Source organism: Macadamia integrifolia, chromosome 2, assembly GCF_013358625.1.
Source record: "Macadamia integrifolia cultivar HAES 741 chromosome 2, SCU_Mint_v3, whole genome shotgun sequence".
Taxonomy (NCBI): domain Eukaryota; kingdom Viridiplantae; phylum Streptophyta; class Magnoliopsida; order Proteales; family Proteaceae; genus Macadamia; species Macadamia integrifolia.
This window is the reverse complement of record NC_056558.1, coordinates 32176246-32194174: the sequence shown is the minus strand read 5'-3', so window position 1 is coordinate 32194174 and position 17929 is coordinate 32176246. Positions and strand designations below refer to the sequence as shown.

The window sequence follows — 17929 nt, the reverse complement described above, 5'->3', positions numbered from 1 at the left end:
TTAAGATACTCTAAAAATGCGCACATAAATGGATAGGAAACACTTTTTTACAATAGTTAAAAAAGCTATATATAACATGTATTATGCGTAAACAATAAATTGAGAGTATCGCACTAAGAATCCAAGGTTTGTAGTTGTCCCATAAATGTAAAATCCTTGTTCCCAACCTTGATTTCCACTTTAGTTAGAGAGAAAAATGGTTGGCAACAACTTTGGAACAAAACCACCTCAAAAATTGTGTTTTTATAAAAAATTACCCATTTGGCCATTTAATGACCGTATCGGTACGTATCGGTGTGTATCGTTCGATACATACCGATACACACCGATACGTACCGATACATACCGACACTTATATTTCACTTTGATTTTGAATTTTCCATAGAGTATCGGTACGTATCGGTGAATATCAGTGCGTATTGGTGGGGTATCGGTATGTATCGTAAGATACGTATCGATACAAAGGTTTAAAAAATTCCATGTATCGTATCGGTCCGTATCGTATCGGTAAGGGACGATACGGATACATATACATATCGGCCGATATGGTACGATACGGATACGTATGGGACGATACGGATACGTATACATATCGGCTGATACGGTACGATACGGATACGTATTGGCTGATACTGAAGTGGATGACGGCAGATAATTACGGTTAAGAAGCTTGGGACAAAAGTAAAGCATAAGCATTAGGATCTGCAAAAGTATAAAGAGCCACCAGCATGCCTGGTGAGTGGTGATAAGGGCATAGGGCTTACTTCTGGTAGAAAATCAACTAACAATATGAGAAGACAAAGTAGCATGTTCAGAGTTCCCCACCATGAATCAAAGGATAACAGCCGGGCTTCTAAAATGATAAATCAGGAGGTCATTTAATTGTACAATAAATATCAACAGTACAGAAAATTACAATGGGTATGGCATGAAACCACATACTTTAAAGGTTCCAAACAAATAGTATTGCAATCTTGGAATCCCTGGCTAGTTAAATGTCATTATCAATAACAACAGACAAAATGTACTGAGTGAGACAAGCAAGACACAACACAAGGTATAAGAATATCCCCAAAAAATAAAACAAAAGGAAGCACCACATCAGTTTCCAACATCTCCCTAAGAAACCAGTCATTGGTTCGTGTCCCCGGATCATGTCAATGTTATGGGCAATGGGCACCCATAAAAATGATACATTGATGTTGAATATGGGATCACCAATGTTATAAATGGTATAAGATGGCCTCCAACACCTTCTTTCTAATAATAGTTTCTCCAGCCACTAATAAGTGACTTTAGGCCTTAAATGTTAGCCAATGCTTCCCCACAATCTGCCATCCCGATAGGGCCATAGGCCATGGGCATGGTTTAATATAAGGGTAATTGAGAATCAATAACCCCCAGTGTTGTCCCTCAAAGCTCCAATGAAACCAGATCAAATAGCACAAGAATCTGGATATTAGTTTTGAGATCAAAATCCAAAACAGTTGTGGAAGGGGTGACCTGCGAATGGAGGTGGAGAGCTCAGATGGGGCTGATATGTGGACCAAATGGAGGTCCAGTGATGGGGAATAAAACCCCCAAATATCTATGAAAGTGGACGGTTGGATTGAAAGATGAGAGAATGCTTGGCTTTCAAGTAACCAAATTAGGTAACCAGAAGAGGAGGCAGTAGAAGAAGATCCAGCCAGCAGATGGGGACCAGCTGCTGGTTGAGTCTCTCTCCTAGGCTGGCCAGAAAAACCCCAAAAAGGGTTGGCTGATCAGGTTCTTGGATGGGAAGATGTAGCACTCAAACTGTTCTAAACCCAAGCTTCTTCTGCTGAATTCAATTCTGAACAGGGATCTATCTTCACTGTTTCTTCAATCAGATGTGGATGGTGGTCTTGGGTGAGAGACCCAAGGCTGAGACATCTATCTTCACTGTTTCTCAAATCTCAAATCAGATTAGAAGATAAGAGAAAGGAGATGGGATAGGTGTGGGTGGGATGGCTATCTCAGCCTTGGGTTTCTCACCGACAGCTATCTCAGCTGTCGAGGAATTCTGAGCAAATTTGCTGCAATATCATTCATTCATTAATTCCAAAAAGTTAGCAATGCCTCTTATATAGCGGTTTATAACTCCTGTCTAGAATAGGAAACCTACTTAGACTATGACAAGACATAATAGACTCCTATTTAGATTAGGACTAAAGCGACTAAATAATGTCTTTGTCCAAAACAAATTAAAACGCTAAACATGACTTAATAGATATAAACATAGAGTAACATGGAGTGGGACTCAAAGCAAACAATAAAGCAAACTCTAACTAGGAGGACCAGCCCATCAGTAGGCTGGTTCCAACCATCCAGATCAGACCAGATCTGGAGTGCTGCTGGGTGGCTGGTTCGATCCTTGGGCTGAACCCTTCTTCCTCCTTCAATAGGTAAGGCGAAATCTGCTGCTGCTGGACTTATTCACATCATGGTTCCAAGTTTCACCGAAATTTCACAAAACTTTGCAAAAATATTTCGGTTTCGCAAAAGCACGAAATGAAACCATATGCGATACTTAAAGACGTACATATTTCGACCGAAATTTTGAGGTTTCAGTACAAGGTTGGAACAAGTACTTGGGCAGTAGAGGAATCCAGTGGAAGCAACGATTTTCTCCCTGGTTGGAAAATTTGTGCAAGATTCAAAGTTGGAGGTATATTACATTTCCTGAAAAAAGAAAAAAAAAAAAAAAGGGATAAATATTTAATGTTTGGCATTCAATTTTTATATATTGCATTCAACATCAGCATTCTAGTGGTTTAGATCATGCCCAAACCTTGATGTGGTACTAGGAGTCTACGACTCTAGGATGGGCATAGGGGTGACTTACTGACTTGTTGCTTGTATTGTTGACTCTGATATATTTGACTCATTGTAACAAACCATGTATGATTTATTAAATGGTTTATATTTGACGTATATCATTCCTAATGTATATTTAAGTTGTTTTACTTGAATTGTTTGTGTTCTAGTACTAAATATTGTGTGAAATAGACCACATTAGAGAATGTATAAGCATACCATCAACCTAAGGTCCGAAGTCAAACTACCATTTTTGTTGTGATTTTTTGAAATCTATAGATTCCACTATGTTTAGAAGGCCTAAAATAGGGTTTCCCAGAAGTTTCAAGACCTAAAAACCAATCATCGAACTTGCAGAAATAAAGTGTATAGGTTTCGATCGAAATTTTCAGTTTCAATAAAAATATTTCGGTAACCTGAAACATTGGCCATGGGGACCATAGAGATTGAGCTTTTCCTTCCAAGCGAGGAATTTTGATGCAATTATACAAAGAAGTTTATTTAATTGTTAGGGTTATTTTTGTCAACTTTCAATTTTGACATTATCATTTGTTAGCTATGTGGGAGGAAGGTCCAAATTAACGAGTCTGTTTAGGAACTCTGCTTGGTCCTTTGTTAGAACCTCTTCCCCGGTTGTCCCGTGGCATAAGTTGGTCTGGTTTAAAGACCATATTCCCCGCCATAGCTTCACTCTATGGCAATGCTTGACCAACTGTCTCCCTACCCAATCCTTCCTCATCCATCGCCATATCCCCATCAACCCTTCATGCTGCCTCTGTCCTCAGTGAATGGAGAACATCACCCATCTCTTCTTCTCCTGCCCCTTCTCATTTGTTTGGAATTCTACCCTCTCCAAGTGTTGGCCAACTAGGAGACGTATTCTCCCCTTTGATAGGGAATGGAACTGGACAGACATGACCTTCTTTGGTTCTTCAATATGTGACACTGTTGGTAAACTGGCTTTTTGTGCAATCATTAATCATCTCTGGATGGAGCGAAATATTCATACCCCCCAAATCTCGCTCTCCGGATAAGATTTGGAAAGCTATCTACTTTGATGTTACCTCCAAAATCCAAGCCCTCCATGCTCAACCTGTCCCCAACTCCCTCAGAAATACCCACATCATTGCTTTTTGGAACCTGCAGGTCGATCTCATCCCCTCCCCTTGACGGCATAATGGCTATCATCCCCCACCCCTATTGTTATCCCCTGGATTGTGATGTTTTGCTTTTGTTCAGTTGTTGATTCCCCTTGGGTTGGCTTCTCCTTGTTGTCTTAAGCCTTCCCTCCCCCCCTTTTCCCCTTGTATATTCTTCACTTCTAGGTAATGACTTATTTATTCATCCAACTATATATATATATATATATATATGTGGGTGTGTGTGGGTGTGTGTGTGTGTGTGTGTGTGTGTGTGTCGTCCTATATTGTATCAATACCAACCGATACCAATACGTATTGGCCGATACAATATAATGTGATACTTTAAACCATGGTTACAGGTCCTTCGTCCCATTCCAGATTGAACTGAAACTTTGGGGTTAACCTCACAACCTTAGGGCAACCCAACAACTAAAATATAGTCCTTCCAAATCACTCCTACAGTGAGAACCACAATCTGCACCTAGATTGGTCCTAAGTTTACATTGCCAAAAAATGTAATGCCCCAAATTTTGGAACTTAGAATAGATATCTCTTTTATGTTATTTCCTAAACTTGCTTAAATATTTAAAGTTAGGATTTATTTAATGACTTAATGAGTTAGCTTAGTGGTTAGTACCTTGTCTATCTAGAGGTCCTCGGTTCAAATCTTGTTGGTAGTAAGGGGGTTTTTATTTAATTGAAATATTTTTTCTTTTATTTTAAAATATTCTTTTCTTTTAAATTATGTGGACCCCACCCCATTTAGACAAACCTTGGGAGGGGGGAGAAGAGAGAACTGTGGGAGTGGGGAGAAGGGATAGGAGAGAGAGAGAGAGAGGAAAAGAGATAAGAGGGAAAAAAGAGAGACGTGAGAGAGGGGAGATAGAGATAGAATGGAAAGCAAGAGATGTGAGGGAGGAGAGATAGAGATAGAGGGAAAAAGAGGGAGAGAGTTGAGATCAAGGGGGAATAGGAGAAGGGGAGTGTGGGCTATAAAAGAAAGAAAGGAGGATCGTGAGGAAGAAAGAGAGAAAGAAAGGGAGGGAGAGGAAGGGGAAATTTGTGCTTACTTCACTAATTTATTCTGCTCACTTCAAGTAATGAACCTTCCTCTTATCCTGAGTTCAGTTGTTGGTTTCTTCTTTTGGGACCCAAATCAAATCTGATTTTATTCATGTATGATCCAGTTAGACTTGTGATCCAATATAGGACCCAAATCGTATAAAGATCCTTTATATGGGATTATTACTTGAGACCCATGTGACCCAAATCTAATATTCTTTCTAGAACCCAATATCGGACTCATATCAAGGTCTAGGATTCTTTACATAGGGACCAAATCTAATATTCTTTTTGGGACCCAATATGGGATCCAAATTAAACTAATTGGATATTTTCTTGGGACCCAATATGGAATCTAAATCAATTTAAGACCTTTATTCTTTACTTGAGACCCATTATAGGACCCAAATCTTGGACGGGATAGTAATTAATATAGGGTATTACTAATTCCAGATTAGGACCTCCTGGACACTTGGGACTCAAAGGGGAGATAACACTTTTGCAAAGGAGGCAAGCGGAATTGTAGTAAGTGTACACCACAGCGTGTGTTATGTTTGACTTATGCCTGCATGAGATGGCCATAATGGCCTGTTGAATGTTGTAACCTTATGATTGACGTTATAATCACTTATATGTAGGGATTGAGTCATATTCATATGTGACTTGTGTTATGTGTTAGATATTAAATTATGCTAAAAGGGATTTTGAGTAAACGTGGATGTTGTTTTAAGCATTCTTTATAAAAATTTGATTGGTGTTTTTTTTTTATTGTGACTAAAATGTGGTTTCATGAGAATCGGAACCTGAGAAAGTGCGTGAGGGCAAGTGGACTGCTCCGTACCGGACCAGAGAGGGTGTCCCGTTGAGCCGCGGGATTTATACCCACTATGCACAATGGAGTATATTTAGTCACAACGGTAATGCAGGATTAGATTACAAGTAACTAACTCTGCAGTTTATAACCCCAAACAATACAAATAGGAGCAAGAAACAAAGAAATAATACCATCAAATAAACCCCCAAGGATACAATACCCATATAGGAGCAAAATCAGCCCAAAACCCAACCCGATAGGAGAGAGAAAGACCTTCTATAGAGCTGGAGAGAGAAAGGTGCGGCCAGGTCTGTGGGAGTCCGATTGAGCTATACTTTTGGATGTAGATAGTCCCTAGGGAGGGCACAAAAACCCCCAAATATGAAGGGCTTCTGACGGCTGGTTATGGAGTTACGCACTTTCTTGATTTTCAGACCTAAGAGAGAGAATGTGAAGAATTCTGTAGGAACATCAACTTGTCTTCTTCAGATAACCTTCAAGAGAGGATCGATTGATCTTCTTAGAGTATAGAACCAGTCCTCCAAAGGATTTGTAGATCAGATCTCAAACTTGGGCAGCAATGAGGGTCAATTTGCTTCAAGAACAAGAACTCTTTGGCTAGCTGATTCTGATTTTGTATGCTTTAACAGGTCTGAACTTCTAATAACAATAAACAGAAAATAAAAATAGAAAAAGAAGAATCGATGGAGGGTTGAGAAGGGTGAAAGAGAATAAAAGAATGGGTATCTCACCCCTCAGGATTTGGGTATCACACCCCTCAAAGGTTTAGGCATCTCACCTCTCAATAACAATTTTTTTAGCTGAAGAGTAATCACTCAATAATTCATTCATTCAAATCTATCCAATAATGGTACATATGCCTCTCTATTTATAGAGGGGAAGTTTACAATCATATTAATACTAGGAGCTAGTTTCCCAATAGGACTAGACACTTCTGCTACAACTAGGAGCTAGTTTCCCAATAGGACTAGACACTCCTACTACAACTAGGAATTCAAAATAGGACTAGGACTTGACTTTATGACTCCAACATGGAGTAGGACTAACAAACTAATAGTCCATGTAGGACTTTACAACCAACTAATAGCCTAATGGGCCTTTATTAAATTAAATAGCAACTAATTAAACTAATGAATAAAATCCCGTTTTCCTACCTTCTACCCATATTTTAGGCCTATTAAAGTGGCACATTTCAAAGAAAACCCATGGGATCAAAGGCCCAACACATATATAACACAACCCAAGGCTTATTTGCAATAAAATAAGCCCAAGTGACTTATCTACATCAAATGGGGTGACATCTGTGTGATTGTGTGATTTGTGGGGGCCGAGTTTCCCTCTCATATCCCGGAATGGTAGCAACTCACTTCCCCCAATGCCGGCTAAGTGAGAAAATGGGATATTTTTTTTTTTTTGTTGCAAATGGTTGTGTTTAAATATGAAGATAATTTTGAAAAGTAAAAGTAACCATTCTTAATCATTGTATGTTGTTTGGTTGTTGTTTCTATGTTGTTCCCTTATTACATTCTATCTTACTGTGTTATGGGCTCATTCCTTTAAATATGACATTTCAGAGGAATATATTGGTGGTATGAGATGCAGCAAGTTCGAGGGCGACCTGAAGCTTTCTATTAGTTTATTTTACTTTAGTAGATGATTGTAGTAGGATGATGTTTCATGCAAACTCTGATAGAGTGTTTTTTAATTTAAATTTTGGGAAAGCACCTTAGATTGCCACTAGTAGGTATTATTTGGGATATTTCATCTATGATTAGTTGTTTTATTCTGTTGACACTTTAATTTTGTTCTCATATAGTCATATGCTTGATTTTGGTGAATGTTTTGGATCATTTGATCAATGCCCGTGAGGGCTGTACCCTTACCTGTATCTGGGTTTTGGCCTTTTGGGTCATGACAGAAAACCCTCCTCTTAATATTTCTTTTGCAAATGGAACTTTCCCTTTGAAGTTAATTACCATCCTGCACTAGTTATGTCTACTCCTTCCTGAAGGATGCTAAACTTTCAATTAATTACAAAATTTCCGTTAGCTTGGAATTTTGAGTTGTTTATCTCTTGGGTGGGCCAATAAAGACCTATAATCAGGGTTATTGAACCCAGGATTGCATCAAACTCAGTCAACAAACTTCTCATACCAAGTACAAAAACAATTCTCTTAAGCCCTAGAGTGCACAGAATCAAAGAATGTCACCTGGGACATTAAATGGAACTCCCCATCTTCAGGATTAATACCAAAGTCCCCAGAAGCTTCGAGAGAAGCATCACCAAACCAGCCACATGCATTGTACAAGAAAATTCGTTGACCCCGAAAACATAAACTTGCTGCCATTTCCTGCATACAAACAAGAATAATTATTATACAATAATAGTATTCAACAACCAGAATTGGCTATGATACACAAATTGTTTAGTATTTGAAAAATCTTTTGGTGCAATCCAGAACCCAGTTCGGATTGCTTATGGGCCCTGCCAAACTAATATCAACTCAAACAAGCAAGTTAGTGGCAAAACTGTAGTTCCTGTAACAATCCAGCAATTAATAAAGGTAAGTAAAGGATAATGGCACAACCATAATTTACTGGAACTTCAAGACACAAGTAAAGGAAGTGTAATGTATTAGTAGGATGGGTAAACTTGGAACTGAAAGCAAAATAAGGACAAGATGTAATAAGACCAGAGGAAAGGGCAATATGGAAAGTGGGGTAAGGAAATAAACAAAATCGAATGGAGAAAGGAAATATCGTCTTCATCCTTGTGATAGGAAGAGAAAGCGGTAAACAAGCATATGACAGGGTGTTCAATCTATACCAAATAGGCTGCTCTATCGATTCCAACCCACAATTTTTAAGAACCAGCAGCTGAAGATTTGTTTAGTAAAATTCAGAAACAGGTTGTGGTGGAGTAAAAGATACCACATCTGATAATTGATGTAGTTCTCACACTCCACACGGGTACTGATCACGAGACTCCACAGGATGGATCACCCTTATGGTAAGTAGCAGCATACCAAATCTGAAATAAAGAGGACTAGAGATGAGAGCAGACACTTTGGTTCTCTTGGGCTGCAACTGTTGCCCAGAACAGGGCCCAACAGAATAACAGTCTAAAGAAGAAGAAGGGATTTGCTGAGATGGGGAGAAAGAAGGAAGATGAGAGAGAACAGAGGGGAAAAGGAAGAAACTTGCACAACACAATCACACAGGCACTCAAACAATTCATTCTCATTCAATTTCATTCTAATCTTCCATCATATCACATAGCCAATATAAAGAAAAAGTCCCTTACATGTAAAAAGAAACCCAACTAAAATGGAAAATAAATAATCTAGTCAATAACTCAAAATAACTACCAACAGAATTACTGTGTAATCTATATAAAAAAAAAATAGCAACCCAGTGCACAAGGCTCCTGCTACTGCGGCGTCTGGGAGGGGCAAATGCACACAGCCTTACCCCCTTCTTCACTGGAGTGTATTTGTTACACCCGGGCCCAAACCTAACTATCCATTCCAAGCTAATCAGTACCAATGACCTCTGGATAGCAGCAGTTTACTGTCAAGAAGGCAAGGATGAGCCTTTGTGCCACTGTGGGTCTTGCCAACAGAAATGGAAAGGGTTCAACACTCCCATGAAACTCGGGTAATCCTACTAACATTAAAGACCACCTCTCTATTTCAACATGATGAGCAAGCTCATATTGTGGCTAAGGAACTCTCACGTGAGTCCCAAGGCAAGTGAGGCTAAGAGTGGGAGAGCAGCCCAGCAAGAAGAAGCCATTTTGGGGGAACTGGGTGATACGACCAATTGACCGGTTGTACACCCCGGAGACAATAAAAGCTGCCCAAATGAAGTTAATTGGTCATGGGGCCCATGGCCACCTGCCCGTTATGCCCCAGAACCCCTCTAATGGGTGTCCATACCGACCTAAAGCAACCCAATGCACAAGGCTCCCGCTACTGCAGGGTCTAGGAGGGGCAAGTGTACATAGCCTTACCCCCTACTAGTGATGTATTAATGGACATATGTCCCGTGGAGGTGGACCCACATCGTCATTCGTCAAACAAGAGATTAACCCCGTTTGACCAAAACCCATTTTCCAGCCAAACAGGCTTTAGTCACAAATGAGCCTATATAAAGCCCAACTACTTCATTTGCTCATTTACTTTTGTTGCAAATGAAGAAGGAAAGAAAAGAATGAGAGGAAGAAGAAGGAAAGAGGAGTTGAGGAAGGAGCTTCACCTCCAAGCCTCCCTTGTGAAGGTCTCTCCCTCTCTTTGCCAAGGTAGGTCCTCTCCCCCTCTCTTGTACAAGTTACATTCTCTCTCCCCTCTACAAGATAATGACTTAAGCTAAAGAGGGGGACTCCACAAATATATGTGGTACACTAAATGGGAGCCTTGGTTAGAGGGAACTCCTACCTACATGATCCAACTAAGGATATCCTAGCAGGTATGAGGAAACTATGAAAATGGGTGCCCTAGGTGGGAGGGTGCACCAAATTGAACCAAGGATGTGAGGGGATCGAATCTCCTGAATTTAGTATTTTTATGCCGTAGGATGTGTAGAAAAGCAATGGGAGTGAAGACCCTCAACCTCAAGTGGGAAATCGAATGAGGAGAAAATCCCAATTCTGGGCCTACCGGTTAACCAACCGGTCGACCAGAACCCATTAACCGGTTGCATCAACCGATTGATTTTGCTAAGGCCTGTAAACCTTCAGATTCATTCTCCGGTTGACACCAGCCGGTTAAGTTCATCCACCGGACCCATCCACCAATAACAATAGGTTTGGCCTATGCTTTTGGAATTTGTTGGGGATTCTTATAGGGATTGTGCAAGAACCTTTAAGGGATTAAAACATGATTGTTCTGTGTACTTTGGATAGGTTAACCAAACCTTAAGCGGGAGATACGTGGTTTCGCAGGAACTTACTAAAAATTACCTAAATTCAAGTACAATTAGGTGAGTGGGTGTTTTGACTTAATTTGTGGAGTGTTTCTGGTTTTAATTTCACTATCGCATGCTCATAAATTGTTGTCGCACATGTTTTGCATTGATCTCCTATTTATGCATGTGTTATGTGAATTGGAGCATGTGTGTGTGAGTATGTGGAAATGTGAGAATGTCAATGAGATGTAGATGTGGATTGTGAGGGGCACAGTGAGGTCAAAGGGGGAATTCCGGTACCGTGTGCCCTGGGTGCGTGAGTATTGATTTGATGTGTTTGCATTCATAAATAGTATGCATGTCTAGGAATCCCATCACTGATGCTACAATCCCTTGCCAATAGGGAATAAGGTATTGGCTAATCCCAACGGGCAGGTTAGAGGTTCATTCTGGAATGTCAAGTCCGATGTACGATGTGTGAATGTTGTACATGAGTGCTGCACGGTCTGACCGATGCAATTAGGGGGATTACTCCTAGGGGTTACCGGGTACCGAAGTATAAATGTAGGACCCGGTATGCTCCTGCTTGCAACTAGCTTGTATCCCCTAGGCACCGATGGTTACTGGTGAAGAGGGATACCGCCTATGTTGCGTAGCATTTAAACCAATCTGTTAGACTTAGATTGATTTGTCCAGAGATGATATTAAAAATTGACCCATGCTGCATTAAAGGACTTGTTTGAGCATGTTATAGCATTATTAGGTTGTGTGTGCTTGTATCTCCCCACCCCTCACTGGGCTTGCGAAGCTCATCCTACATTGTTTTCCATTTTTAGATATTGATTCAGGTGCACAAGAACCCGAGCAGAGCGAGGCTCCAGTCAGCATAGTCGGAGAGTCCTGTACACAAGAGTACATGGAGCACGATCAGGACTGTGGCTGTGAGGGTTGTGCCTTTAGGCATCTTTTGGGATGATGTATATCATCTCACATATTTTTTATTCTTTTTCGTGTAAATATTATGCTTCTCCTCTGATACTGCAATTATTAGGTGGTGATCTCAAGAACAATGCTTGTAACTAACTATAGTAATATTTAACAACTCATCAGCCTGTAACTACAGTATGACATTAGTAAACTACTTGATTCCGTTAGACTATTGTTATGTTGTGTTTTGTTAAAGTACTGCATTTGTAATCCTGGAGGATTAGCTGGCCACTGAATGGTGTACAAGTCACAAAGCCTTGGATTAATGGAGGAGGGGTGATTAGGCCGTATTTTATACATCCATTGCCGTTTAATTAAGTATTTTGATTCTAGATCGATGATAAAAGTGAACATAATGAGATTTTCTCACATTGCAGGTTATAGAGTCATGCGCATAAAAGATGCTAAATAGAAGGATTTGATCCAATCTAAACACCAGTCTACCCATGGATCGACTCACATGTGATCAAGGTCAATATGTTTCACTAAAGCAATCAAGGGAAAAGGAGGACTTTCACCTCAAATTAGAAGTTTAACCAAGAGATTGAGCAACAAAGGAGAATTGGCCAAGGGACGACTTGCGTAAGTTTGAGATGAGAAGTTTAGGGGCATGACAGTAATTTTGAAAGTTGAGGAGTTCTCCAGAACATATTGGATATTGGGCTCGTTTCCTTCGTAACTTCAAATGATGCATCTTTAATTCTCGGGTCGGATCAGCATGAGGTCAAGATGGAAAGATATAACCCAAAAATAATTCTGACTAAGTTAGAATTTGCTTAATTCAAAAATATCCCCCACGTTTCCTATCTCCCTATTCTCTCTCCCTTTTCACGTTGGAAATATATTCTCTCCCTATTTTCTCTTTCCTTTTCTAACTCAACCACCTATCTTTTCTCTCTCCTAACCTGCCGCCCTCCTCCCCTTTTTCCTATATATACTAACCCACAGCCCCTACCACGGAATGCTAATTCCCCCAAAACCCAGCATTGAAACCCAAATTCAGCACCTCCTCATTCTCCTTTTCTCTTTGTTCTTCTCTTTATTTGGAATTTTTTTTAGCTTAGTTTATTTTTCTGCATTAGACAAATTGCTTAGGATCCATTTTACTTTGAATTGAAATTGGAGCTTTGAATTTACATGGTGATTTGAGCATCTATTTGGAGTTTCGAGTTGAAGAGCGGATTCAAAGAGCTTGGATTTGTTCATGCAATTTTCTCTAGTAAAGTTGATCTTTCTCCTTTTATTTTCATTGAACTCCGTGCTTAATTTCTTTTTATCTCATTGTTATTCCCTCTTCATCATTGTTAACTAAATCACCTAACTTGGGGATTAAATGAAACCATGAGAGAAGAGTAATTTTTGGTTAATTGATCCCCATTAATTTAACTTCCATTCAACCAAAACTAAATTGCAAAGTTCTAAATCATTCATGTCATTGAAATTCAATCGTATGCATAATTGTTAACTTTCAATCTAGTCTTGCTTGTAACCTTTCATGCCATGTGTGTTGAATTACTCACAGAATATCTTGAACTAGTTCAAGCATGCTATTTAGGGATTCAATGACATGTTATCTCTAATTTCTTGGTGGATTCCGATTCCTGAGTTATTTCTCCCAATTCTTACATCACTTGATTTTAGTTTAGCCTTAGTTTACATTGTTAATTTGCATGTGTGTTTATTGCTCTTGTTAGTTTAATTTGTTTAGTTTCAATTCCATTAGTTTTGCATAGTTGTTAGCCTAATTTAAATTAATTTGTGACAACCCCATTAGTTAGTATATTCTGCCAAGGTTAGAACTGAATTTTCCATAGAGCTCACCTCCCTCTGATCGACCAACATCTACACACGACATGTGCGCTTGTGGTATTACTTTATTTCTCAACCACGGGGTGTGACATCCAAGTTTCAAACTTGTGACCAACATGTTCCAATAGTGCAACTTAACTCTTGTGCCACAAGCTCACCCACTAAATAAAATAAACTAAAAGATTGCATCCTATGTGGTCTACCAGCCCCCTTTAGAACACAAAACCAGGTTGGGCCGGTTGCATCTTGGCTTGTATCTCTCTTTAGACATTCTTTGGACATGCTTGGATATGCTTGTATCTCTCTTTGCCATATCAATAATCTTTTTTCTATTTTTTTTGTGTTACAAGTCTAGAATTCTGCAACCATATTGGAAAAGAGGAAGGAGAGGAGAGAAGAAGAAAGTTGTGAGGAAGAGAGCTGAGAAGAATAGAGTTTCTTGTTCTTCTTCTTATTTTGAGCTGTAAGGCCCTTACACCTTATATAGAAGATGTGGAGAAGAATAAAGTCTTCTTCCCACCAAAATCTTATCTACCATCATTAATACCCACCAAGCTCTCACCTAATATCATTAATGGAAAGAGGCTGCCACCTATCTACCTATCTTTGGCAATCGTGGCAGTCTTCCTTTGTTGACAATGCTCTCACCTAACATTGACAATGGAGGAGGCTGCCACCTATTTAGACAGTGAAGGCAGCCCCCTTTGTTGACAATGATGGGAGCCTTACCTAATACTAATAAGATTAAAATATCCCTAGAAACTCCACACTTTGCTTGTATCTCTCTTTGCCATATCAATAATTTCATTTCATAGTTGCCAATAATCTGACATATATTAAAAAAAGAGAAAGAGATCACCAGAAAGGATCAAGCATTTCAAAACAGCAGATGTAAAGAGGTCATACCGAAAAACATGATGGAGCATCAAATATCTGGAAAGTCAGACCCTTCACATCAATCTGTCCATGAAGATTAGGAAAAGTCTCTCCTCTTGACATGCATATGTGAAGCTGTGATAGAGGAGGTCAATAAAGCGCAGTAAAATAATTCCAATTTGATCAACATATGTCCCATACAGAAAATATTCTTTCTGTAAGTGATACTATCATCAACATAATCAAAAACCAGTAAAGATTATCAATATAATCAGAAAAACAATAAAAAAAATGGTCAAATCAAAGAGAAACTTCACGACTACAATAATATGATTAGGAGCCCTAACCAAGGATTAAAGTATCGGTATTGGGTATCGTATCGGAGGGGTGATTTTAAGAGACGTATCATATTGCATCGTACCATATCGTGTCATATTGTATCGGAGATACACAAGATAGACATGGAAACGGTTAAGATAAGCATGGAAATACACTTGTGGAACAAAAAACATGACAAACCAGTAATATATAACACGTATCATATATATACACTAAAATGGAGAACAATGTATAATGAGACAAGTGCATTCAATTGAAATTGTTATATAGGATGAGGTATCTTACATATATGTATATAAATTTCCCAACTTAATATCAATTGTTTTTTACAAGAAAAACACTTTCTTTTTCAGCTTGAACACTTTATAACTTTCTGAGAAATTTCAAAATTATATTAACAAATTGATCAATAATTCATGTTTGATGCAATGTTTTAGTTAGTTTTACCTAAATCTACTCAAGTATAGCAATAAAGAAGTAAAACAAAGATTGTGAAAAAAAAAATCGAGTTTTCTCAACTTACCTATCTTTCACTCAACTTTATGTCTTGTGCTATGTTTAGCTTCAATGGATGATTTTTATGTTTCAATCCTCTAAAAATCAGTTTGATTGTAAATTTTGAATTGTTTTATATGAATCATTCAAAGCCCCAAGTCCAAGAAATGAAAGGGAGATCAATTGTGCAGTTGTGCTTCAAATTTTGCAAACTTAAGTATCACCCGCGAGAAGAACAAGCTCTGTTTCGAAAATGAAATGGGTTCTATACATATGTATCTTATGTATCAGTGTGTATCAGTGCATACTGGCCGATACTTATCGATACGAAAGGATAAACTTCACTTCTTAAAAAAATTCTATCACATCGATTTGTATCGTATCAATAACCATCAATTGGCAGATAAGATGTCATACGGTCCAATACTTTAAACCATGGTCCTAATATTCATCAGATAGTTCACTTTGCTAATCCTTCATTAGATATTTTTCGTTTAACCAATTTGATTAATAGCCTTACGACCATATTAAAGATAATGGATACCTTAATTTCGTAAGGAATATAAAGTGACAAAAGAAGTCATTAGATTGTTAAGATTAATAGGAATGCAGAACATAAATAAAATGGGGTACAAGCAAAAACAAAATAGTTGTTAACTGACAATCTAGGATATGCATCTAATCCAAATTTTTACATGCATCATATAGTATATGCATATAATCCAAATTTTTACGTGCACCATCGAGTATTAAATATATCAATTTTCTTAATGTAAATATGCTAGGTTAGACGGAACAAATATCTTCATTTGGTTCTATACTCTACATTGTTCCACCACTATGCTGCTATTATGACCTGAAACTCTCCATTGTGCATTAGAAAGAAAATTATAAAGTTGAGAAATCCATCCCAAAACTTTGATGAATTCGAATAAGTCATGTTCAATGATGGATACATTGATTACCACTAGATCCTGTATATTTCCTCAAAGTAATTAGATTTATGCATGTTCGTTGAGTTTCTAATTGAAACCCAAAATGGGAGAGAAAAGTCCAAACTATCATAAAGTCCAAGTTAACAAATGCATTTACACTTCATTAAATTATATACGATGTCTCGACACATTAACTATAAATTATAAAATCCATCAAAGATCCTAATTTTTGGAAAATCCGTGCCAATTTTGAAATTTTTTCAATAAGATGAAATTTATCAATAATTATAAGAACTTAGGTCTGCTTTTTTAGTTGAAGTATTGATTAGACGCATATGGAAGAATAAGGTCTCCATAAACTCTGGTTTCATTAAAAAAGAAACAAAAGAAAAGATTTACATTTTAATGTTCAATAGTGAAAACATGGTTCGAAAATTAGCCGAATTTTGGCGAAATCTCGCTTATTTCACCTTTTCTTTTTTTGTACTAAACAAAATAATAGGTGAAATTTCAGACATGCAATATTTTTCTAAAAATCGCTAATTTTGCTCATTTCGGTCGAAATTTCACTATTTCTTCGTCCAAAAAATGCATTGTTTCGTCGAAATTTCGGTCATTAGCCCCAAAAAATGGCCAAGCAAAAAACACGGAAAAATACACTTTTCGGTGAAATTTTGCCGGTATTTCAATAGTTTAGGATTGACCAAAACGGTAAAACGAAACAAGTTTTTGAACGTTGGTAAAAAGTGAAATGGAACAAACTCCATTTATTTTCTATAGTACTTGAATAATAGCTGATTTCCAAGATCTTGCCTCCGCCCTAACTCCTAAGAACCTTGAGCAAAAAAACAAGGTATTTTAAAAAGATTTCTATTCCAGTAAGTCATAAAGAGTTACAATAACAACTAAAAATACTAAATGCTATATAATATGTGATCCAACAATAACAACAACAACAACCACCACCATAACCTTATCCTAACTAAATGGGGTCGGCTACATGAATCCAATAGGAGCATAAATAGTAAGAGAAGAAAAGGCAGTAAAAGGTAATAAAAGAAAAACGAAGAAGTAAACGAAGTAAAAATAGGTAAACACAAAAGTGAGAGCGGCATCTCAGGAACTACCCCCTAAAAGGGGTCGGCTACACGGGTTTGTCCTCCAAACAGCTCTATCCATGGCCATGTTGGGGTTGAGCCCTAGACACAACAACAACAAACTCATCCTTATCCCAACTTAATGGGGTTGGCTACATGGATTCATACACAACAAAATAGAAAAAGTCCAAACAGAAAAGGGGAAAGGAAGAGATGTGAAAGAAAGATTGAGCCCTCACTTTTGCTATATAATCTGTGATCCCTCTACAAAAAATTCCTCACCTATGGTCCCCCTCAATAATGATACTTGTACTTCTATTTGTTTCTATAGAATTTTTCTTCTTTCTGAAAAGTCTCAAGATTCAGTAAAGATGGCTGACTATACTTATATAAGGGCTTAAGAAGAAAGGTGATAACAGCCACCCCCACCCCCCACCCAAAAAATAAAAATAAAAACAAAGGTTGGAAACAAAATCTTAAAAAATAAATAAAGCCTTCACTGTTAATTATCTGTAGAATTCACCTAGAGATCCAGTATACCTAATACTTTCTTTCTTTTTTCTTTTTTTTTTTTTTTTTTTTTTTTTTTTTTTTTTTTTTTCTCTCTTT

At 38.0% G+C, this 17929-nt stretch overlaps 1 protein-coding gene across 3 annotated transcripts in view; it reads right to left on the bottom strand.

Moving 5' to 3' along the window:
* The window catches only part of LOC122058853 (protein TIC236, chloroplastic-like), a 96198-nt gene that overhangs the window by 52910 nt on the left and 25359 nt on the right, over nucleotides 1-17929 (bottom strand). For all 3 annotated transcript variants that reach the window (XM_042621561.1, XM_042621568.1, XM_042621554.1), the window contains exons 5-6: nucleotides 14485-14589; nucleotides 8088-8228 (exon numbers count right to left, since the gene is read on the bottom strand). In XM_042621561.1, coding sequence (XP_042477495.1) covers nucleotides 8088-8228; nucleotides 14485-14589 — 246 coding nt within the window. The remainder of the gene's footprint in view (nucleotides 1-8087; nucleotides 8229-14484; nucleotides 14590-17929) is intronic.